This window comes from Misgurnus anguillicaudatus, chromosome 25 (genome assembly GCF_027580225.2).
Source record: "Misgurnus anguillicaudatus chromosome 25, ASM2758022v2, whole genome shotgun sequence".
Taxonomy (NCBI): Eukaryota; Metazoa; Chordata; class Actinopteri; order Cypriniformes; family Cobitidae; genus Misgurnus; species Misgurnus anguillicaudatus.
In genome coordinates, this window is record NC_073361.2 from 6,711,730 (window position 1) to 6,738,154 (window position 26,425).

Here is a 26,425-nt window from a genome sequence, read left to right on the forward strand (position 1 = left end):
CTTTGCACAAATGAGATATAAAAAAAGTATATTTTTCAGACTTTCTGGTGGTTTGTAAAGACTTTTCTGTAACAATGTCTATAAGGACAGTGTGGTGTACAAGGTCAGTGATGATCATACACACACACACAGAGTATAACCTGCTTTGAAAGGACACAGGGTCTGTAAGGCCGGTTCACCATACACACACACAGAGTATAACCTGCTTTGAAAGGACACATAGTCTGTAAGGCCGGTTCACCATACACACACACACACAGAGAGAATAACCTGCTTTGAAAGGACACAGGGTCTGTACGGCCAGTTCACCATACACACACACACACAGATTATAACCTGCTTTGAAAGGACTCAGGGTATGTAAGGCCGGTTCACCATACACACACACAGAGTATAACCTGCTTTGAAAGGACACATAGTCTGTAAGGCCGGTTCACCATACACACACACACACACAGAGAATAACCTGCTTTGAAAGGACACATGGATAATAAGACCAAAGTGAGGCGCACCATTATAATAACATGGAATCGGGACATACTTTTCAGATAAGCATATCCATTAAGCATGGGCAAGAGCAGGGAGAGCAGCAATACTCCCTCCAAGGGGTAACAGAACAGGACCAACATAATGTATTGCAGATATTGTCCCTTAAACAGGCAATGTGCACCACGGGATATGCTCTTTTCAGTGTCTTGTTTGGGGCATAAAAAAGACTTTTCAATCAAATCCTTGTATCACTTATCAAACCTTGGTCTGTCTTGAATATGTGGGTAACATTATTTGCTTCAAGTTTTTTTTATTGATTGGTCAGCCTGACCTAAATCCAACATGGCCACCGGTGGTGCAGGACAGTCAGATTTTGTGGTAAGTAAATGAATATTAATCTTACTTTTCTTCTTTAAAAAATATTAAAACTGCTAATATTAATTGTGAACATTGTCTTAAGGTGCTGAAGAAGAAATTTCGGTTATATGTTGTTCATATTGTTATTTAGCACATTTTGAAATATATGTATCCCCTGAGATACATTGCCTGATTAGGATATAAAAATGGGATTAACCACAATATTGACTTTCTTTGTATTTTGAGTTGAAAAATGTAATAAATGATCACATTTGCAGGTTAAACTGATATTCGTATATTAAGGTGACTGAATCTTAGCATTTTAACTGGATATTTTATTTCGCGGCCTCACAGCGAATAGGAGTTTTAGGGGCGGTTTCCCGGACAGGGATTAGACTAGTCCTAGACTAAAATAAATAAAAGATCTGTCCAAACTGAAAACAACTTGCACTGACATTTTAAAATACATCAGTGCCCTTTGTTTTGCCTCAAAAATCACATAAGTAATGTTTTTAGTAAGGTATGTTTGTTAAAACTAGTTATATTTCCCAATTAAACTCAGGTCTAGTCCTGGTTTAAGATAATCCCTGTCCAGGAAACCGCCCCATAGAGCCGATACCAATGAATTCTTCATCACTGTTTTTGTGACAATGCAGCGGTGTATTAGAACCAAGAAATTTAGTTAATTTTCCTCATGCCAGGCATGCATTCCTCTGAATTGCAGCCAATAAAAGGCTTCTGCATGAAACAAACAGTTTATATTGAGGGGTAGTTCAGGTAGTATGCAAAATTAATCAATTGCTAAATAATTTACCAAACTATTATCTAATTTTTTTTTTTTTTTGCAGATGGAGAGAAAAAGCACCAATGAAGACATTCAAAAACTGCTCATTCTTAGTTAGGCCTACTTACATTTAGTTGGTCATTTACATGTATTGTTACTAGTAAACCTGTTGTTTAAATGTTGTTAAAATGAATGAAAAAATATGTATGACATGTTTTAGAGCAAGAGAAGAAGTCAGAATCACATAATTTTTGCTGCAAATAAAAAATAAATATTGATGACTTAGTCCTTTTTTATACTTTAAAAGGGAAATGTAGCCTGGGAGATCCTAAATAAATCCTGAATATCAAATTTTAATAATTCCAATGAATATCTTTTACATAAGTTCAGATGATACAAAAAATGTCATGAAATGATTTTTTGCTCATCGTTTTCTACTCTTGACTGTTTAAGGGTTAAATGTACAAAATAATTGAGGAATTTAGTCCGATTCAAGGGGAATAAATGAGCTTTGATAGCATGTGATAATACTAAAGAGCTACAGGTATATTATATATGTATGCTGTGATAAACATCATATTCCAATAGGTAGATGTGATCAGCTGACATTCAGCTGATGCAAACTTGACTAACATTACCTGCCAGAACTGACACAATACACTCGATTTATATGAAATATGCTCTTTGTTTTGTGGAGATTACGAATAGGATTGCAACTTGCTGAGGTCTCAAAGTATATTTAGCGCATTAGTTGATTTCATTATGTTTGACTACTAAACTTAACTCATCTGCAATTAAGCTAAAAACGTTGGGGGGGGGAATCTAGGTTTGTCATTATTAACACACACAACACAACATTTGTTGAATCACTGAAGTATATTTGATTTTGCCACCTCAAGAATAAATTCCTTAAAAGGAAACATTGTAAAATCACTTCTGAACACAGGACACCAACGTTTAAAACATGCCAGAAATGTAAAGGCTCAAGCTGTCCAAAAGTGCATTTACTTTTTAGCAGTGCCTCTTAAAGGCCAAGCCTCTGTTGCGTATAAAATTTAATAAAGGAAAATAAAAGTAAATCTTGACATTAAAGGAAGACACCACCGTTTTTCAATATTTTATGTTTTCAATATGTTCTTCTCTCAACTAGATGAATTAATATGCATTGAAAAAAGATAGGTACGCATCAATTCATCGAAGTTGAGAAAAGAACATAATAAAATATTGAAAACCGGCTGCGCCTTCCTTCAAAAGGCCAAGTCTAACCACATGGCAAAACAAAACACTGCCTGTTAGTGAAATAATTGAAGAAGTTACCTGAACTATTTCTGACAAAACATGCCTGGGAAGGGAAAGGCTCAATCTGTCCATTTAATGTTTAGCATTTGAATGCCTCTTAAAGGCCAAACCTCTGTTGCGCACAAAATCCCTAATGTTTTGAATGGATCTTGTCTCCAAGGTGGGTTGTTCTTTTTCCTTGCACTTCAGGCACTGCTCATTGTTGACAGTCACGCCGTTTTCAATAAAAGGTCTCATGTGTTTCATCACAGCATGTATCTCCTCCTCAGACCATGGTCTCTTCACACACCGCCTTGAAACACGGGAACCTGAACAATTAAAAAAAAAGATTAAAAAGAAAAGATCATGTGAGATTTACTTATAATACACTGACTTTAGATCTGCTAAATATCAACTTTGATTGTTTTCATTAACATGAAATTTCATCACACTGCTTGTTAAAAACAAAATACATCCAGGCAGCTTCTTTATATGCTTTATATGTCTAACCAAACATAATTTTAGTGTTGACTGCACATTAGCAAGTAACACATTATGTGATTCCATGTTGATTTTGATGTTTAAACAACACAAAGTGTGGTGTTCCAAAAATAACACAGAGATGTGTTAAGTTAAAGACAACACATTTTGTGTCTAGTTAAGGACAACACATCTAATGTGTTATTTTAACACATTCATTTAAAGAGTGATGGACATGGCACCGCATTTAAATAATACCTTGAGTAACTGAGTCAGGGAGATGAGGTGAACCAGAAGCTACACAGGCAGCACTCCCCTGGTCATCTAAAAAAAAAATGTAAACACAGTATAAATGTATGGGCTTAAAGTGGCATTTCACCCGTAGAAACATTTATCTTTATTGAAAGTGTCATATTTGTAGTCGAAATGTAACATACATTTAGAATTTGGTGCCAATTTGACTGAGAAAATTGGTGTTTGTAGTCTCACCCCCTCAACAAAGATATTGGACTTTCTTCTTTCAATGATGCAAAATGAGGATTTTTACATCATTGAAAGAAGGAATTGCAACACTGAAATCTGTATTTCTCCTGTCTCAGCGGAGACTGAGGAAATGATGCATGACCATTCAAAAACATGACTGGGGTTCTAACTATACAAAGCTTAATGCAAATGGGTGAAGTGTCCCTTTAAAGACCCTGTCTGCCTACCAGTCAAACACCATGCGCATGGAGGGGATGCATGTTAAACTGCAGAGAGCCAATTCTATTATAATAACTACACTCATGGCAAAGTTGTGAATATGAGCAACAATACCTTGAGTGATAATTGTACTAGGAAATGATGTAGATTTAACACAGGCCAAGTCTTCCCTGTTGTTTTAAAATGATCATGCAAACTACTGAACACATCAAAATACTAGCCACAAAGCATATGCATCACAATTAGAGATGGAACGATTACCGGGTTCACCATAACCATAGTAAAAGGTACTGAAGGTTAGCATCGTTTAAAATTGATCATAAAAACGGTGTATGATTATCATGGTTTTGAAAACTTGCAGTAAATCTTATCCAGCCAGCATCGGTCTAATGCAGATGCATTGCGCAACATTGTTTTTTGAATGTGAAGAAATGGCAGAAGGAAGTCACAGCGCCAGGAGATTTCAGCCTTCTAAAAGGACCAAATCTGAGGTGTGGTCATATTTTGGCTGTTTGTAGGGAAAGTTGGAGTATGATCACCCTGTTTGTAAAACATGCAAGAAGAAAGTCGCTGCTATAGGGGCAAACACTTCAAATCTGCAAATGCAAGGCAAGTGGACTTTGACCTCAATACTAAAACTACATCTGGGAAATAATAACATGAATCTTCCACAAAGAAAAGTTTGCAGAAACTGGCTTTGAGTAAAAGACAAACTAACAAGTTCAGACAAGACTAGGGTGACAGTTAAAGGATAATAATGTATAGTCATTGTGCACTTATTACACAGATTTTCTTTACCACATAAATAATTACAGGGACATATTGAATTGAGATAATCTAACCTGCGTATTAATGCATTTTCTACAGTGTACAAAACAATGGCCCAGACAAGATCATACCAAGTTATAGTAATAATTATAGTACTAATTAGTGTTGGGCGATATGCCCCGTTTTGAGATTGTCCTATCGTCAGCCTGTGAGATCGGCGATACACGATAGCATTAGTTTACTCATTTTCTTATTTGTTAATTTTTTACTCATTATAACAAGTCCCTTGATTGGTGGACAAAAAAGAACAAGAGCAACACCGTCATGACCGCAACCTTCTTAAAACTGATGTCATTAATGCAACCGCGTCATTAAAACCCTAACCATGATTACTTAATAACTGTAAAAACATGCATCTGCGTGCGCGCACATACATACAAACAATTCAATGCATTGGTTTAGTGCTGTTGCAGAAGGCTACACATGTCAAGCAGTGGTGCTCTCAGAGGTGCCTTTTTAAACACATTGGCCCAGCGGAACGCGATCATATTTTAAACACAATCATATTTTAAACACGAGGGACGTATTGCTACAACTTCTTGAAATGTATATCATAGTGATCTGACTTCTTACCGGACGCAGCTCTCTGCACGTACGCGAGAGTGAGAGAGGCGTCAATATGCAGCGGGTCATATTTTAAACAAAAAGTTAAGTTTGCCTCAGCTCACATGAAACGCAATAATCTGAACAAATACATAAGGATTATTAGTTTATGTTTAGACTTTGGACAGATGCGAGAGCGCGTGCACGTGAGACAGAGAGAAGCGCAGCTGCTCATGACGCGGCGCGCTGGATTTAGTGCTAGGAGGAGTCCAAGAAGCGCGCATTAAGTGCAGGTACGTGCAAGAAGGAATTCTCCATTTATAAGCTCTCCGCGTAAAGTGAAGGCCACAAACCCTCATGCGAGGAAAAGCATGCAATGTGGATGTTAATATAAAACTATGATGATAATAATAACGATTCGCCAACTATCGTCATGACAATCGCCATGAAAGCCTGCCATTGGCGATATGTCCGAAGATCGTCGATACACGATACTATCGTCTATCGGCACAACCCTAGTACTAATAGTAAAGTCTGATTTCATTTTCAACACAAATCAAAAACAGAGACGCAAGTGGCATTAATGAAACGAGAGAGCGTGTCCGTTGTTATAATGGGTTATTGGGGTATTGACATTTAAAACTTGTTAAAATGTTTTTAGTGTGTGCATCTGTTCTTTTGGAACATTTTCATCTCATTTTACCAACGCCGTGGTAATACTGATAACTGTGGTATTTTTGGGCACTATAACCGTGATATGAAATTTTAATACCATTCAATACCGTTGCATCCCTAGTTACAATAAAGAGAGATGACAAAAAGTTAAGCCTCTAACAAAGTTTCTAACCATTGTACTACTGGACTAACTTCTGACTAAAACATTTTTTATATACTCTAAGGAACCCATAGATCCCAGCTCATTACATGTGATATGTTGGAAATTGTGATTATACCTTGAGCTGCAGTCTCAGAGAGGTGAGGCGATCCAAGAGTCACAGAAGCAAACATTTCTTCATTGTCTAAAAACAAAGAGACATGTAGCTGTTATCTAAATGTATAAAAAAAGGCATATTCCACCAATACAACTGCAAAATTCACAACACAGAACACCACAATTTCAGTAGCCTTGGGAGCCTATTTTAAGAGTACCTTGCGATGTGGAAACATTAGGGAGTTGCTGTGATCCGGTATCCATATTGTCTACATCATCTATTAATTGACATTGTAAAAATGTTATCAAATGTTATTACACCAACTATATACACATACACCAAGCAGATTTAACAACATGTAAATGATGCATACCACCAATTTCATCCAGAGATTTTCCCTGAATATCCTTCACACTTCCCTTTTCCATAGCCATAAGCAGCTTTGAGATCTTAGCCAGCTGAATTGTTGATTGGGGCAGTCGATAGTACTCCCTATGCACCCTAATGTCATGGCCGAGAAAATCGGCCAGTTGGTCCAGTTCATTATCTTTCAAGTTCATGACTTGGCTTATTGTGGCGATCTGTTTGCGAAGGTTAGTTGATCTGAGGTTTTGAGGATCTTCGGCTCCACAAGCATCTGCAAATTGACCAAACTGCCCTCTGTAGTGACCATCACTACAAGGAATCGCGAAGAGGTAATTGTTGTTTTCAGTTACTCCACACTCTTTCCTCTTACTAATGAGAAGTGACAGGTTAGCAGTCATATCAGGAGTCAGGATCACAGCAACCTTTCGTCCTTTTTTCCCTTTCAGTTCCACTCTGGCGAATTGTTTGCAAAGTCTCTTTTCAACTTCTGTAAGCCCAGTGCTTATGTCATCGTTTAGCTGGGACATGTCACGATCTTGAAAATTTTTTACAGTCATCCGTGCCACTTCACCTTCCCTCCTCCTATTAAACAAAATTACTTGACAGAGTGTCACCTTTGCTAGTGCTGCATAAGTGCCTGCTGTTGGGTTATTGGCTAGTTTCTCCCTAGTCAATTCCACTTGCTGACCAAGATATAACTGTAGCTTCTGAACGTCTTTGGCCAGTGGAAGCCTGGAGCTCTTGTTGTATTTTGCCTCACTAAGGTTTGATAGGGCAGAATGGGAAACTAATTCAGACCACTTTGTTTCATGAAGTGTATGAAACCTCCTGATGGAATCGATCACCCCTTGGTCCTCTTCCATGAGAGCACGACACATGATGAGGTCACTTATCTTTCTGAGAGAATGCCCAATTTTTAGGGCCAAACTTGGGGCTTTGAATGTGTTTTTTTCGTTATCAAAACCCGAAACTTTCTTGACAGCACTAGTAAGAATAAAGAAGTTGCCGGGTTTTATTGCCTCTTCCATGTTATGGATTCTTGTTGTGTGGCGCAAAGTTACAAGTAATCTCCCAAGTTCCCTTACTTTTTGTCTTATATACTCATGCTTTGATCTGTCATTCCCATGTTTATTAAAGAGGGACTGTGCAAACTGCATGAGATAATGGTCATTCCTTATTGCAGTGGACACGTCATCCTTGTGCATTTTGCCCAGCACTGACCAAAGTTCACTTGAAATTGGCTGGGACATTGTGGATTGAGCAGATGCTATACCAAAGACTCTCCCTCTCAACTCAGGTCCATCTTCACCATTATTCTCTGGTCTTAGAGCACATCTTTTCATATGTCGAGAAAGTTCTTTTCTGGATAACATTCCCTTACAGTACAAGCAGTAATCATACGTCTCAGGGCTGCTGCTCTGTTTGGAACTCCTTTTCACTTTAAGACAGCCTGATCCCGTGGTTTTAACAATTGAGTTATGCTTGAAGTTGCCAAGGTTTCGGAATTTCTCAAGAAGAACCTTTCTGTCCTTTGATGATTTCGGGAACTGGAGTGCCTGAGCGATTTCAGCATTTTCATTTACATGCCTCTCGAGATGACGAGCAAATTTGGTTTGAGGTTTTCCACATACAAAACAATAATTGACTTGGCTTTTAAGTAATTTTGCCGATTTGGTTGGGGATTTACTTTGGCTAAGAATATCCACAGTCCCCTTTTCACTACACTGCTGGTATGACTCTGAGCTTTCTGATTCTGGGTCACTTTGGAGATCACCAGTAGTTTCTAGATCCATCAGGATATTCTTACAGTTGTCCTGTATATCTAAGGTCTGATCTTGTTCAGCAACAGTAACGCCTAAATCAGGCATATTAGTGGTATGGGCCTTTTTGGATGGTGTAGGCAACTCAACACTCAACTCTGTCCCTGAGCTTTCTGAATCCGATACAGATTCTGGGATGTACTCGTCATCAGATGAGACATCATCCTGTAAAGAACATTAAATTAATTAATTAAATAAATACAGCATACTTTAAAACAACAGAAATACACATGGAAAGGACGGATGTCAAAAACAAACTGCTAAGAGCCATCATATTGATATTAAGCATATTATACTTCGATGTACACTTACATCTGTTATATCCCAGTCTTCTGAGGATTTTTGGAGGCAGATTTTATGCCACACACCAGAGCATTCTTGACAGACAAAATTAAGCAAACCACAGCATTAGACAACATATGATCAGTTTTCCATGCTGACCAATACTCATTTTCTTATTAAATGCAAACAGCTTCACACTTGAAACATTCATAATCAAGAAATGTAACAGTTCAGTACAAATGCAGTTTGAGTGATGGCTAACATTTTCCATTTAGAAGAATGAACACAGGTTTTAACCATTAAGGTAGAATTCACTAGAGTGGCAGAGCTTTTACATTACCCATTCAATGTCAAAAAAATGATGTAGTGATCACACTTCACACATCACACTTCACGAACGCCACTAAACATAACCATAAAGTGAACTAAAAAACTTAAGCATGAAGTGAGTTCAGAAAATAAAGCGGAATTTTTTGGAAAATCACTGTTCAAAATGGTGCATTCTGATGGGATTTCCAGACAGATGCAAACAGATTTAAACTTACAAATATATATATGGCATCATCCTAACAATCAAGAGATTTGAGATTCTGATTATAAAACATTGTTATTGTAAAAGGGCTTATAAAAGGGTTATTAGTAGAAGGGCTGGGACGATTCACTAATTTGCCGATTAAATACGATCCTGATAATTGTGCGCCGATTCGATACATATTGTGATTTGTTGTTTCAGTTTTTGTGGGTTTTTTGCCTAATAAAGACTAGACTATTGAAAATACTTGATCATTCCATTAAAGAGACTGTATATATGTTAATAATCATATTAACAAAAATAATGCATTAAATCTTTCTGAATGTTTATTTCAGGAGCAGACCACATACATAGTGCATATTTTAAAGTACCTTGAACTATAAAACTTTCCAAAACCCTGAACTTGAATATAATATTCAAATGTGCAACATAATGAGTTGAAACAATACTCTCTGAAATAAAATAAAGTGTTGTTAAACCGTTCAAATAAATAACAATAAATAAATAAGCTACTGAACAATTTATATGATTTCAAAATGGTTTGGCAATTTCAGCTTGCAAACTCGCTTGCGTGGTATGTCATAGTATCTGCCACTACAGTGTTTTCCACCACAAGGGTTTGATACTTATGGTATACTGAGAAATGCATTAATTAAAGAAGATTAACACACTTACGTTTGCATCTTACACCTTGCCATCTGATAGATGTCATAGGTGAATGGCATATCCAGCATTTGTCAACTCTTACCAATTCAAAAACCAGCTTATGGATTGTACACTGTGAAAACAACAACAATTCAAAACATGAAATAAAACACCTTTACATGCACAAATTTTATCATGAATTAAAACATTTTGCCGTTTTACTTTCACACAATATTTTCTACAAATCCTTCAGAAGAGATGAAAAGTGAGAAAGAAGCTACTTTTGAGATATAATAGGGAAGCATATCTATTTCAATTCCTGCACAAACACAAGAGAAAGATATGCTTCTACTTGGAACTCTTGTGATGATGGCAAGGAAGACAATTCCTCTAAATAATAAAGTAAACCGCACAGTTTTTTGTTTACCACGAGCGCATGCTGGTGACGTTGCGCAACGTGTGACGCTGCCGCCGAAGCTTCCATGTCATCATCGTACAGTCTACATGCCTCTCGTACCCGAGTTTAAACAATACATGTCGCACATTGTGATAAGGTAATGATCTTATAAGAGGACAAAAATCGTGCAGTGTATTCTGGGCTTAAGGGAAGATAAGTTATTTGGTGTTTACCTCTTATAATGTTTGATTGAAGTTTGCATTTGCTGAAATTTATTTTTGCTTCAAGGTCGCTACTGTTTAGTACTGTTCACTTGAATGCTTCCTTTTAAAATCATAGAGACCTTGCTGTTTGGTTTATAACATCAACAATAACCTATTAATCATATTTATATGTTGTAGGGGGAGCTCGAACAATATAAGACTTTACCAAACACATTTTTATAGGTTCAAAAATAGTGTCTGTGTAGTTGCCGGCAAAGGATCCAGGTATGAATTTTTGTCAATATCGCACACCTCTAGGCTGCATAAATGCGCACAGATAAGCTATTAGTAGAGTAATAAGTTATTTTACACTTTTATGCGCATACCCAGTTACGTGATTGGTCATGTTTCATGCCTTTATGGTCGTTTATAGTGTGGATGAAGATTCTTTTTAAAATGGCAGTATAAACGAGGATCGTTTTCATTTTAAAATGCTGTTTTAAAACGCAAATGCTCTCATGTAAACAGGGCCTTATTTGGTTAAATTACCCTGAAAAAGAGTTTTGCTTATACAAAACTAAATTTAAGGATTGTTTCTCGCCAAACCCACAGTATCCGGTCAGATCACAACACTTAAAATATAGCTTATGGCACGATTTGCGTGGATTATGACAAAGTGCGGAACGTTTCTTTTTAGACACCCACCCATCACACACTTTCTGCCTCCGCCACTGATTAAGTTAGTTCTTCTGCATTATAAATTACTATTTTATTTTTTGCGGACAGCGCTTTTCGGGAATGAACGGAGGTAAGAAATTCAAGACTTGGGTAAATTAAATTTAAGACCTAGGATAAAAATCTGGGTGTTTTTAAGACTTAAGGCCTTAAATTTAACATTCTGAATTTTAGACTTTAAGTAGAGCCCGACCGATTTATCGTTTTGCCGATTTTATCGGCCGATATGAGCATGTCGCAGATATATCTGTATCGGCGTATAAGCCGCAGATATGCGCCGATATGAACGTTTGTTACAGAACACATTAAATGCATTTGAAAGATGTAAGTACTTGTTTGTCCAGCAGAGTGCGCCATACTGGTTGCTAATGGTGACCCAGATCACTCACTGTAGTGACACCAGCCAATCCCCCACCCCCTTCACTTCAGTCAGTCAGTCTCTCAGTTCAGGTGGCTGCAGTCACGCAGTGTCTTCTAAACAACATTGTTACACCTGGTATTAAGACGCGCTTTGGTCGATTGGATTATAAATGGACAAGAGAGACGCATTCCCGCTTACATTTGGTGTTTTTAATCCGTCTCTTTGTCGACTTGCGAGTTAAAACGCAAGCGGGAGAAATGACGCGAGACGGAGAAATGACACGTTTAAACTACGCGCAGCCGTGCACTTATATATCACTATATGAGATTACTGCTGCTTGTGTTGTTAGGTAACACGCTCATTTCAGAGCAACTGATTCAATAAGCTCGCGCAACTCTACACCCTTGCTAAATAAAAGAGGCGGAGCAAAGACGCATTAGTTTTATTAAAGTCTAAAGTTTGCACGGAACCCTGGGTTTGTGTTATAAAAACGTTGTGCACAAGCACAACATTAAACATAGCGTACATTAATATGTGCTCCGTCAAGCATTGTCTTCGTAACTGTGAGTGGCTAACTAATTTGTGAAGTACACAACTTACTGTAAAGCTAATAATCAATGACTTCATAAGTTTCTCTTTATAACGTTATTCTCGTCAAAACTGCAAATGATGCAAGTTTTATGTATTTTGTTCTCTTTGTGTTTTAAAGTTATTTATAATAAGTCAAGTTTACTGTTTAGTGCACTGATATCCAACTAATTTTGGATAATAAAGTTTATTGTTAACTTCTTGCCTATAGTACATATCTTTGTCACAATATAAGTGTTGGATCACCACATTTGTGAGTGATCACCACATTTGTGAGTGATCATTGCATTGCATTGTATTTATTCATAGTATATTATGTTAAAGTATATAGTGTATTCTATGTACAGTACTTTAGTATAATATACTGTAGTATATACTGAACTATAATGTACACATAAAGAATATCGGCCGATATATCGTTATCGGTCTTTTTTACTCCCTAATATCTGTATCGGCATCGGCCCGAAAAAACGCATATCGGTCGGGCTCTAACTTTAAGACTCAATTTTCTACATTACAACCACTAGCGAAACGCAGATAACTAAGTGATAGGGGCAAGGAAACTGATTATTCTCTTCTTCCTAGAAAAAAGGTATAGATTGTGTATGTACGTGTGTGTGTGACACAGACAAACTCAAGGTATGCAAGGACACTGTCCTTCGCACTTATAATGACATCCATGCTCAAACCCTGACTCTTCCACTGTTGAACTCCCAGTGTGTGGCACACTCAGAAAAACATGTGTGTTGGGAGGACACCAATGGTTAGAAAAGACCATCCATACTGCATAGAGGACATTTCCACCACAACTGCAAAGACGTTTACTTAAACACTGAGCTCCATGGAACATCACTTTTAATTTCTCTTGTTTTTATTCTTATTTTTAACTGTTTTATACTTTTATTTCTGTTTTATTCTTTTTCACATATTTAAAATCACATTTATTTTCTTTTAATTGATATTTTAAATTCAAGTATCTTTGTTTTTTTGTTTTCTCATTTCTATGTAAAGCACTTTGAATTACCTCCGTGTATGAAATGTGTTATACAAATAAACTTGCCTTGCCTACTTCTAACCATTGGTCAATTTCAAAACAAAGGTCAATTCAGACTCACCTCAGAAGCAGAGTTGTTTGGTGCGGCTCTAGATCTTTGACATGCTGATCTCGATTCGGTCTCTGTACAGGAGAATACAGGGAGAATCAGTGCTTGGCTTTCCTCGAGTCATAAAACCAATATAGGCATAACATACTCAACTCACATCCCTAACAGACAAAATTCTGTCAAGACACAAAAAAATCATCTAAAAATGGCCTGATATTGCCACATACTTTTCATGCTGCAAACCCTCAGGCATGCCATGCATTGCCAGAAGTTAACAACATTTACTCAAAACTTTTACTGACCACTGTTAAGATCTGTTGAGAACGTAGGGGGTGAAATCTCCTGGTGCTGGACAGCAATTTCTCCAAACCCCTCTTTCGCAGAAGAAGTGTTACATTGACCTCTGACACAATGCACCTAAAAATAAAAGAAAAGCAAAATGCAAAGATGAACAGGCATTAACTGGTACAGTATCCATTTCACCCAAGAGGGACAACATCACTAAAACCTTTTATGACACTCAAAATGATGTAGACAAGGGAACACAATGTTAAATGATGACGTCTTGTACCGAACAAAGATTTCCAGACTAAACCTGCATTAATAATTGCAATTAATTGATAAATATGACCCTTACGAAACTAAACATTCATACATCCCAAAATAAACAGCTGAATTCAAACTAACCTCATGCTCAGGGCTGTTTGGTGTGGGACTGGATGACTGACACACTGCTCTCAATTCGGTGTCTGTTGAAGAGAACACAGGACATGAAGGCACAGTGCTTTGCAAGACACCAGTATTTACAAGGAATTGCTTATTCAAGCAAGAACTCACTTCTGAATAAGTCTGTAGAGGACACATTGGTTTCCAAGTCATGGGCGTGGTCACCAAGCTCTGCAATGGAGTATTGACCAGAAGGGATGCTTGCATTTGGATTTTGCTGTGTATAAAAAGTTAAACAGATAAAGTAAACAGGGTTCCTACACAATTTTCATTTCAAAATTCCATACTTTTCCAGACTCAAACTTCCAGACTTTCCTACAGATTTTTCTGACCATTATTTAACTTAATTTTAACATTATATAAATTGTTTTAAAATTCAAATGCTAACAAGTATGTTACATTCTAAACATTTAGTATTGGCGTTTTTGGCTTTTATTAGGATAGGAAAGCTAGACAGGAAGTGAGGTGGGGGGGGGGTGAGTCCATGAGCCAACTTGGGTCTCTAGCTAAAACAGTGCAATGTCATTTAAATAACTGTAAATACCTACAGAAACAAAAGAGATGTTCTTGTACAATTAACCAGAAAATATGAAAATAGAGCTTAAGTCAAATGACAATGCTTAATTGGCTGTTAGGCACAGCAAATTTGAAAAGACTCTTTAAACAATAGGCCAATTATAAATAAAATATTTAGAAATTCTATATTAAAATATTGCCTCTTGTGACCTCAACAAAATGCTAAATCAGTCACAATTTTTAAAGGGTTATTCATTTACCCAAAAATGACAGTTCTATCATCATTTACTTACCCTCATGTCAATCTAAACTAAGACGACTTATGTTAACCTTGGAAACACACATGAAGATATTTAAAGGATTAGTTCACCTCAAAATGAAGATGTCCTAATCATTTACTCACCCCAAATGCCATCCAAGATGGCAACTAACTCAGTTGGTTGCTCAAAAACTTAAATTTATTTTTCACTAAAGAAAGAAAGACATGGATATCTTGGATGGCATTGAGGTGAGTAATTGATTAGGACATTTTCATTTTGGGGTGAACTAGTCCTTTAATATAATAAAGGGAATTAAATCTATTAGATTTTTAAAAAATATATTAATTTGTGTTAAGGTCTTGTCTTATAGTTTTGAAAGACATGGGGGTAAATAAATGACAAATTTTTATTTTGTGTGTTCTATTCCTTTAAGAACTCCACCATTGACTTATTTTTCCCTTTAAAATTTTAAGTCTTTGGCTAACCAGGCCTTATATTTAGGATAGGTAAGCCAGCCCTCGAAAAACTTGCATTTTCACATTTTGTTTGCTGTGAAGTCCACATTGAAATGTAAAAATCAAGGAGAATGCTCCAAGAAATTTTAAGCAAGCAGTTTGAGGTCGGGGTGCTGCGATGGCAACTGCTGCCTAACAACCAATCACTGCAGACCTCCAGTAGACCAAGTGTAAAAACAATCTTTTGGCAGTGCTGGCACACTGATCCAAAACCACGAAAAAACGATTGTATATATAATAAATATTTATTATAAACATTTAGAAATTCATAATTTTATATTTAGAAAACGAAAAGGTGACAACAATAGTCTGGAAACGTAAATATTTTTCCATACTCAGATTTATTTTGTCCATACTTTTCCAGACTTGGAAATGACTCAAATCAAATTCCATACATTTCCATACCCCATAGGAACCCTGAGTAAATGTCTTGCAGTTGTGGTGGAAATGTCCTCTATTCAGTATGGATGGTCTTTTCTAACCATTGGTGTCCTCCCAACACACATGTTTTTCTGAGTGTGCCACACACTGGGAGTTCAACAGTGGAAGAGTCAGGGTTTGAGCATGGATGTCATTATAAGTCCGAAGGACAGTGTCCTTGCATACCTTGAGTTTGTCTGTGTCACACACACACGTACACAGTTCAATTTGTACTTGTTAACGAAATTACTTTCTTACAATTGTTTTTACATTTCTTGCTTTACTTAAATAGATATTAACCTTGGACTAAACCCTTCCCTTGCTGTTAGGAGTGGCAGTGTTGTGGGAAGGAAAAAGATGGAGAATAATCGGTATAGCATTGACCAAAGTTGTAGGCTAAAGCTAACTGAACTGGGCAGGGAAATGACACTGAAATGGAGTTTCCTTCCCCTATCAGTTTGCAGATGTTTACTAAAACTGAAAACTGTGCTCCATGGAACACCACAGTACTTCTAACCATTGGTCAATTTCAAAACAAAGGTCAATTCAGACTCACCTCAGAAGCAGAGTTGTTTGGTGCGGCTCTAGATCTTTGACATGCTGATCTCGATTCGGTCTCTGTACAGGAGAATACAGGGAGAATCAGTGCTTGGCTTTCCTCGAGTCATTAAACCAATATAAGCATAACATACTCAACTCACATCCCTAACAGACAAAATTCTGTCAAGACACAAAAAAATCATCTAAAAATGGCCTGATATTGCCACATACTTTTCATGCTGCAAACCCTCAGGCATGCCATGCATTGCCAGAAGTTAACAACATTTACTCAAAACTTTTACTGACCACTGTTAAGATCTGTTGAGAACGTAGGGGGTGAAATCTCCTGGTGCTGGACAGCAATTTCTCCAAACCCCTCTTTCGCAGAAGAAGTGTTACATTGACCTCTGACACAATGCACCTAAAAATAAAAGAAAAGCAAAATGCAAAGATGAACAGGCATTAACTGGTACAGTATCCATTTCACCCAAGAGGGACAACATCACTAAAACCTTTTATGACACTCAAAATGATGTAGACAAAGGAACACAATGTTAAATGATGACGTCTTGTACCGAACAAAGATTTCCAGACTAAACCTGCATTAATAATTGCAATTAATTGATAAATATGCCCCTTATGAAACTAAACATTCATACATCCCAAAATAAACAGCTGAATTCACACTAACCTCATGCTCAGGGCTGTTTGGTGTGGGACTGGATGACTGAGTCACTGCTCTCAATTCGGTGTCTGTTGAAGACAACACAGGACATGAAGGCACAGTGCTTTGCAAGACACCAGTATTTACAAGGAATTGCTTATTCAAGCAAGAACTCACTTCTGAATAAGTCTGTAGAGGACACATTGGGTTCCAAGTCATTGGCGTGGTCACCAAGCTCTGCAATGGAGTATTGGCCAGAAGGGATGCTTGCACCACTGAGCTGTGTCTAAACAAGTTAAACAGATACAGTAAATGTCTTGCAGTTGTGGTGGAAATGTCCTCTATGCAGTATGGATGGTCTTTTCTAACCATTGGTGTCCTCCCAACACACATGTTTTTCTGAGTGTGCCACACACTGGGAGTTCAACAGTGGAAGAGTCAGGGTTTGAGCATGGATGTCATTATAAGGCCGAAGGACAGTGTCCTTGCATACCTTGAGTTTGTCTGTGTCACACACACACACGTACACAGTTCAATTTGTACTTTTTTACTAAATTACTTTCTTTTCTTACAATTGTTTTTACATTTCTTACTTTACTTAAATAGATATTAACCCTGGACTAAACCCTTCCCTTGCTGTTAGGAGTGGCAGTGTTGTGGCAAGGAAGAAGACAGAGAACAGTGTTTCTCCTAGGTTTACACCTTGGGGGGGGGTTTGGTTGGGTATGTATGTATGTATGTATGTATGTATGTATGCATGCATGCATGCATGTATGTATGCACACACACAAATATATTGCTCATTCATTGTTTGTCAATGTTAGTTAATACATTTATATGATAAACACATTTTAAATGATGCATTTGTTGGAGAGAATAATCCTGTTTTTTTTTTTTTTACATATTATCTGTTCAGTTGTCAGACATAAAACGACTAGACTATAAAGTAGTGAGTAAACACGACCCAGTCACACCTCGACTTTAATCCAACCAGCTGTTCCTTTAACTCTACTGAAATCCTGATATATAAATACGATTTATAATCATCTGACAAATCACCATACATTTACATTGAAGGCCTACTTCTGTTGCTTTTCTCATCATGTCTTGTTGTTTATGAGCTTTTTTATTTCAAATGTGAGTTTTATTGTATATCGCGTAGCCTAAGAGTGCAGACAATTCGGTGCAAATTCAGAAATATGACAGCATACACTGTTACTGTTACACAGAGTTACTACAAAACACGTGTGCATACACATTATAGAGAGGGAGAGAATGCACACATGTGTGTGGGAAACACTAATGCTAACCTTTCGTCATGATAAACTCAATCAGCCATCTTCTCTGTAAGTAACATCCATGACTGTTGATGTTTATGCAAAAAAGAAAGTATACGGAGCAACGGACTTTGAAAACACTGTCACCTTTACAGTAATGTGAGAGAGCGGCGTGCTCTGGACGCAACACATGACAGAGAGCGCGCACAGTGTATTAAGCCAAACCGTAAAATATAAATGTCTGCACTCAATTGGATAATTGTAAATGCGCAAACACAGACAGAAAAGACACACCATCGTGGAAATAAGATAACATATTACTTGAAGGCTGTTTAGTTTTTTTTAATAAAATAACAGTGTTCTCTGGCAATATAAAGAAAATCTAATCAAATTTACTTGATCTTCAAAGGGGGCGGGTCGAGCCGTTAGGAGGGCGGGGTGCCCCCCTTATATAATGGTAGGGAAAACACTGGAGAATAATCGGTATAGCATTGACCAAAGTTGTAGGCTAAAGCTAACTGAACTGGGCAGGGAAATGACACTGAAATGGAGTTTCCTTCCCCTATCAGTTTGCAGATGTTTACTAAAACTGAAAACTGTGCTCCATGGAACACCACAGTACTTCTAACCATTGGTCAATTTCAAAACAAAGGTCAATTCAGACTCACCTCAGAAGCAGAGTTGTTTGGTGCGGCTCTAGATCTTTGACATGCTGATCTCGATTCGGTCTCTGTACAGGAGAATACAGGGAGAATCAGTGCTTGGCTTTCCTCGAGTCATAAAACCAATATAGGCATAACATACTCAACTCACATCCCTAACAGACAAAATTCTGTCAAGACACAAAAAAATCATCTAAAAATGGCCTGATATTGCCACATACTTTTCATGCTGCAAACCCTCAGGCATGCCATGCATTGCCAGAAGTTAACAACATTTACTCAAAACTTTTACTGACCACTGTTAAGATCTGTTGAGAACGTAGGGGGTGAAATCTCCTGGTGCTGGACAGCAATTTCTCCAAACCCCTCTTTCGCAGAAGAAGTGTTACATTGACCTCTGACACAATGCACCTAAAAATAAAAGCAAAATGCAAAGATGAACAGGCATTAACTGGTACAGTATCCATTTCACCCAAGAGGGACAACATCACTAAAACCTTTTATGACACTCAAAATGATGTAGACAAGGGAACACAATGTTAAATGATGACTACTTGTACCGAACAAAGATTTCCAGACTAAACCTGCATTAATAATTGCAATTAATTGATAAATATGACCCTTACGAAACTAAACATTCATACATCCCAAAATAAACAGCTGAATTCACACTAACCTCATGCTCAGGGCTGTTTGGTGTGGGACTGGATGACTGAGTCACTGCTCTCAATTTGGTGTCTGTTGAAGAGAACACAGGACATGAAGAAACAGTGCTTTGCAAGACACCAGTATTTACAAGGAATTGCTTATTCAAGCAAGAACTCACTTCTGAATAAGTCTGTCGAGGACACATTGGGTTCCAAGTCATTGGCGTGGTCACCAAGCTCTGCAATGGAGTATTGGCCAGAAGGGATGCTTGCACCACTGAGCTGTGTCTAAACAAGTTAAACAGAAAAATGCACATGTGAACTTGGACATCACCTACACAATTGTTATTGTACAGTTAAACTGACTAAAGTATCATTATTGTAAAACAGACAGCAATATTCAACCTCACCTCACAAGCAGAAATGCCTGATGTTATATTGCAGAACTGGACTTCTGGTCTCTCTCTGGTCTCTGTAGAATACAGGAAAGAAAATGAGAAAGGGCAGGGAGGGTTGGGTTGTGCATTAGGCCTGGGGCGGTAATCCGGTAAAACGTGACCCATGCCGCGGGTCTAAGCTCCTCACCGTCATAACCGCAAAAAAAAAAAACATTGGCCTGCACTTGTGTGTATATGTGGGGATGTTATACACGCAGCTTGTTAACAACCGCAACTTGTTAACTGAATATTAAATGATATGATTTTAATATTAAATTGTCATTGAGTAGAAATACAGGTGACGTTGTCTGTCACTCATTTAAAGTAATACAAACATTTTATCTAATTTGAACGTGCAAACAGCCGCAACAGATCAACAACAGAATCAGGTTTCATACATTATCAAATTTTCACGCAACATAAGAGCACGCGATCAGTCCGAGGATTAATATCCAAAGAGGTTAGATTGTCTCTTTTTCATCTAGCCTACAACAGTGGCCATTTCTAAAGCAGGACACATTTCAAAAAGTTTTGCTTTTGTGTCTTCTTTCTCTGTTTGTGGAAAAAGACAGATGTTTATGGTAAGGGTCGAAGAAAGAAGCGATCTGTCTGAGCACGTGAGACAGAGGCGGACTGCCCGGGTGCGCGCGAGACAGACGCGGACTGCCCAGGTGCGCGCGAGACAGACGGACCGCGTAATCTTGCACACACACACGCGTCTCCATGCAGCTTCCCAGCTATACTCAAGCACAGACACATTTGCAGTACAAGTGATTTCTCATACAAATGGTTATTTTACCAGACCGTCAGGGCACCAATAATTTGCGTCATTTACAGGCTATTCACAATTAATTGTTCAAGTTGTTGAATGTTGAAATTAAAGAAATGTGGAAGGAAATAATATTCACTTTACATGTTCCTTAAGTAATTTGCACGTGTTTTGTATTGAAGATAAATAAATCATGCATGTTATTCAACTCATTGTCTTGCCAATAAACCACGGGAATTTGTTGATTACCGACCGCGGTAAAAAAAAAAAAAAAAAACGGCCCAGCCCTATTGTGCATCACTCTAGAAGCCACCGCACCATCACTGGTTTACATCCTTTATAGTCACAATATGGTTATATTGCCAACCATAACTACATTAAGTCAAACAGTCACTGACCTTCAATAGAGACTGTGGATGACATGCTTTGGTCTTGAAAATGATCTTTAATAGACTCTTGGGCAGCAGTGCTTGTAACAGTAGGGGGAATCTAAAAACACACAGGACAAAAAATGCAGATAAGCTTGCTGGCATCACTTGGAAGAGTCATCTAAGTTCAAGATTAACCTGACAAGATTGACTGAAAACCGGATTGAATACCACTAAGAAGTGACTTCTGTTTTTGGTAAAAATGATTGGCACTAACAAGCGATAGGTGTTGTGTAATCTCTGTGGCATCACGAAACTGACACATCTTAACACACACACTGCAAAAAATTCCTTTCTTACTTAGTATTTTTGTCTTGTTTTCAGTAGAAATATCTAAAAATTCTTAAATAAAAATTTATTTTTTTTATTAGCAAAATGACCTTAGAAAATAATACTAGTTTTTAGACAAAAAATATACAATTTAAGTGAATTTGTGTTTAAAACAAGCAAAAATATCTGCCAATGGGGTGAGAAAATTTTACTTGAATTACGTGTTTAAGAAAAAATTAAATTTTTTCTCACCCCATTGGCAGATAATTTTGCTTGTTTTAAGGACAATTTCACTTAAATTGTATATTATTTGTCTTAAAACTAGACTTATTTACTTGAGTCGTTTTGCTCATCAAGAAAAAGCAAAGAAAAATTCTTAATTTAAGAATTTTTAGATATTTCTACTGAAAACAAGACAAAAATACTAAGTCATTTTTTGCAGTGCAGTAGCTTTTAAGACATATTATAAAGATAGATGTATAGGCTTTAAACCTTGCCACTAAATCATAGGAAATAATCAAAATGACCCACCTGACGCCAGGGCCATTCTTTCCCACCATAGTCATAAGTTATTTCAGTTCCTATAGTAATTTCCTTCAGTGCAAAAAGGCAGAGATGTGGCTTCCCTTCTGCTTCGATCAACTTCATTCTGCAATTTGGTGCCCTGTGCTCATCGTTTACCAGTCGCCCAAATGACCCATCTTCAAGTGCTCCATCAATACTGCAAATTAACAAACATCATGCACGTTTTGAGTTGCATTTTACTTGTTTTGGATGTTGGCATTAGTGTAGTTGCTTACAAGTTATAGTTGTTCGAGGCATTGTTCATAAGTTAAAGAGCAACATGAGATCTTTACTTCAGAAATCTTGACATCTCTCTATAGAAATCTAAAGACACTCTGAACTTACCACCATGTCTTCCGCTTCCATATGAAGTCAAACATGAAGATCGAACATGCATTGTGGTACAGTTTACGTCTATGTTCAGCTTCAGCTTCATCAATGAGTTCCCCTCTATACTCCACCACAAAGTCTCCTTGATTGAAAGCAGCTAAAGTGAAGATACCACGACCTGCAAAGTGCAAACACAACCTTATCAGAGACACAGAGTTAGCAGACTATCCACTGGATACAACTCATGGATAGTCTGCTACCTCTACAATGTAATTATTCCTATAAATTGCTACTATGCAACGTTTTATTTTTTTCAATTCTACATGTAGAATCATGAATACATGTCCAAGAGTAAAATATAGCAACAGACAGGCCCAGTATTAACTAAAATATTATTAAAATACTATTAACAACTTTAATTTATATTGATGTTTGTACAATCAATAGTCATAGACTGAAAACCACTGGACATAACATCAAATTAAGAACCCGTGATGTGTAACCCTTTAGTCTAGCATGCAGTGTGTCAAAGTCACTCACCTTTAACTGGATTAATATATTTGATTTCTAACATTGAATTCTTGTCTCTTCCTGCAAGGATGTGATTAATGGCATCCTGACGGGGAGTAGTTCTTCGTGGCATGACAGAATTTGCTAAGAAAATTAAGAACAAAAATGTAACATGGATATTCAAACTGTTTCAATTGAGCTATATGCTTTCCTTACATTCACATAACACTTTCCTGCTGTCATTATATCAATATATTTTAAGTGATGTGAGGGGACATACACAGACAAACAGATGGACACAAGGGTCTAATTTCGAAACCCTATAACAATAGCTTCCGGTTTCACATACAACGCTTAAGCTTGTCCAACTAAAATTCATGTTTGAGCTGTTTTTACTGAAAGCAACTTGCACTGACAGATCTTAAAATGTGTAATTGTTTGTCTCAAAACCCACACCAGTATGCTCCTGGCTTAGTCTAAATCCTGTCTGTGAAACCAGGCTTTAGATCTCTTAGAAATGTAATAGCTTCACGAATACAACTATAATAGTGCAAAACAATCTAATGCAATTTAAAAAGGTAAAACTTTACAATATTATATAAACAAATATGTGCAGAGTATACTAAAGAATGTGTCTTGTCATAACTGTTACTCTTGTCAGTCCTTTTACTATGCTCATATGTGTGAAAACTATAATATAGTTCTAATTAAAACTATTGTATAACAATAACGCATGTGTCTGTAACACCCAGGTGAAAAAAATACTATAGTAATCTATATTTAATTCTATAGTGTTTTTGAACTATACTATAGTAAAGTACTTAATTTAATTTGTTGTGGTCATCAGATTACTTCTGTCAAATACTTTACCCAATACATTTTCTACAACTATATTATACTACAATACATTACAGTTTACTGTAGTAAAAACTAAAGTATACTATATTATTTATTGCAGTTTATCAGTTCACTATAGTTAATACTACAATATCCTGTAGCATTCATTGGCAAAGTATAGTAAATACTACAATATATACACAATACACATACATTGTTTACTGTAGTAAAAACTAAAGTATACTACATTATTTAATACAGTTTATCAGTTCAAGTAAGTATGCTCTACCATTCATTAACAATGTATTGGAAATACTACAATATACAATACACTGCAATTTACTATAGTATGGTTCAAAAACAGTATTTACTATAAAAGTACTATAGTATTTTTTTCACCTAGGCAGGCATGACAAAAATACCAAAACAAAACATGAGTTTTTCCTTTTAAGCTGCCTTCATTTCATGAATATTTAAAACAAATCGATTAAACGTTTTATTTAATTTGCCAGGGTGAAATGACCCGTTTTACTGTTAAGTTGAACTTCGTATTGTTGCTATTTGTACGTCGCTTTGGATAAAAGCGTCTTCTAAATACCATATCCATATTTATCATTCGAACCTATTAAAGCGTTTTGTTATTGATTACTTACCTTTTCTCCACAGCGTGCTCTAAAATATCAAAACATTAGGTTTTCCTTTTAAGCTGTCTTCATTTTATGGATATTTAAAACAAATCGATTAAACTTATTTTTTAATTTGCCAGAGTGGAATGACCCGTTTTACTGTGAAGTTGAACTTCGTATTGTTGCTGTTTGTACATCGCTTTGGATAAACGCGTCTTCTAAATACCATATCCATAACCACACTTATCATTTAAACCTATTAAAAAGTTTTGTAATCGATTTCTTACCTTTTCTCCACAACGTGCACGTCCAGAACTCCCGGGAAATGGAATCACCTGTTGATAGTCGAAGCTCTCTCCCATCCAGCCAATCAGAATGAGTAATGCTTGTGTGCGCATGCGCGGTGTATAATTTCGCGCGTTGTGTATAATTTCCCGCGCTTGTGTGTCACTGCATGCAGGGACCATGGCAACAGATAGGGGGCAGTGGCGGACACACAAATATACAACATATGTCAGGTTTTTGGTATATAAAGACTTTTGAGAAAACCACTTTTTGGGTATTAAAACATGCTGAGAAAAGGTTTTATAAGGTTTATTTTTATGAGGACAGCCAACTGTCCTCCTATACCAGAGGGTCCTCATTGCTCTTTGAAATGTCTTGAAAACTGTCCTTATATGCCCCAAAACAAACACACACGCACGCACACACACACACACGCACGCACGCACACACACACACACACACACACACACACACACATTCTGGTTTCCATGTTTTGTGGGGACATTCCATAGACGTAATGCATTTTATACCGTACAAACTGTATATTCTATTCCCCTAACCTACCCCATTCCCTAACCCCAACCATCACAGAAACCCTTCTACTACTTCACATTTTCAATAAACATCATTTTGTTTGATTTATAAGCTTGTTTCCTCATGGGGACATCAAAATGTCCCCACAAAGTCACAAAAATACTGGTATTCCTATCTTTAACGTGATCATTACCAGGTACACACACACACACACACACACACACATAAATTTATACAGGCTTGTAACAACTGTTTCTCTGAAACTAACCCTCTGGGGTGTAAGGGGTTTTTAGGGCCCTGGAGAAGTTTTGACTTGCACTGACATTTGTGCTTTTTTCAGTTGCTTAACTCTTTCCCCGCCATTGACGAGATATCTCGTCAATTAAGAGAAAACGCTTCCCCGCCAATGACGAAATTTTCCGTCTTTCCGCAATACCGCTATTTAAACAACTTTTTAAACCCGGAAGTATTGCCCTATGGCAAGCTGCTGCATGTCCGTGTCTGTTTTAAAGATCGCTCTGAATGGGATCTCTATGAAAAGTCCATCACAAACATGGAATTATCTCTGCTTTTTGCTCAAAATGTGGTGTTTTTGCAGAAACCTAACCATATTCAAAAGCTGATTACAAAAGAACTTCTCAAGGTAGGATGAAACATTTTTTTTTTTTTTTTTTTTGAAAGCAGAGGGTCTGTTCTTTCATTTGGTATATTGTATGTTTATATATCTGAAGAAGAACATTTTCTGGAAGGCATTAAACTTTGGTGAAAATCATGAAAAACGCTGGCGCTGGCTGGCAACTTTTTTAAAAAAGGCTGGCGGTGAAAGAGTTAAAAACATAATAATGGCAAAAGTCTTATAACACTGTGTTCAGCACAAACTAGGCTATTATATTACAGTTTTTTCTGAATGCTTAAGAGCTAATCGTGATTCTTGTAGCACAATTTCTAAAACTATTAATACGTATAGCAAAACCACTCACTGAGTTTGCAAAACTAAAAGCACAAACACTGCTTTGCACTCAGTTTGCAATTTTGTAACACACACTTTGCAAAACTGTACTCACAATTCACTGCACAACACTCTTTTTGCAGAACTGTAAACACAACTCACTGCTTACACTCAATTACCAAATTTCCAACACACTCCTAGCAAAATTATACACATGTATGGCTATCATTAACA

General features: G+C 37.1%; 1 protein-coding gene across 1 annotated transcript; it reads right to left on the bottom strand.

Annotated features, from left to right (window-relative positions):
• Window positions 1-1,474: 1,474 nt before the first annotated feature.
• Window positions 1,475-23,184, bottom strand: LOC141362032 (uncharacterized). The gene is made up of 24 exons (XM_073863617.1): window positions 22,991-23,184; window positions 22,466-22,628; window positions 22,088-22,277; window positions 21,257-21,347; window positions 20,063-20,124; window positions 19,828-19,940; window positions 19,682-19,778; window positions 19,302-19,416; window positions 19,012-19,073; window positions 17,244-17,352; window positions 17,094-17,155; window positions 16,709-16,823; window positions 16,419-16,480; window positions 14,263-14,368; window positions 14,113-14,174; window positions 13,728-13,842; window positions 13,438-13,499; window positions 10,069-10,171; window positions 8,892-8,956; window positions 6,767-8,744; window positions 6,611-6,670; window positions 6,415-6,480; window positions 3,647-3,712; window positions 1,475-3,237 (listed from the first exon to the last, which is right to left on the bottom strand). The coding sequence occupies exons 1-24, from the start codon at window positions 23,091-23,093 to the stop codon at window positions 3,002-3,004; spliced, it is 4,263 nt and encodes a 1,420-aa protein (XP_073719718.1). The 5' UTR covers window positions 23,094-23,184; the 3' UTR covers window positions 1,475-3,001.
• Between the last annotated feature and the right edge of the window lie 3,241 nt (window positions 23,185-26,425).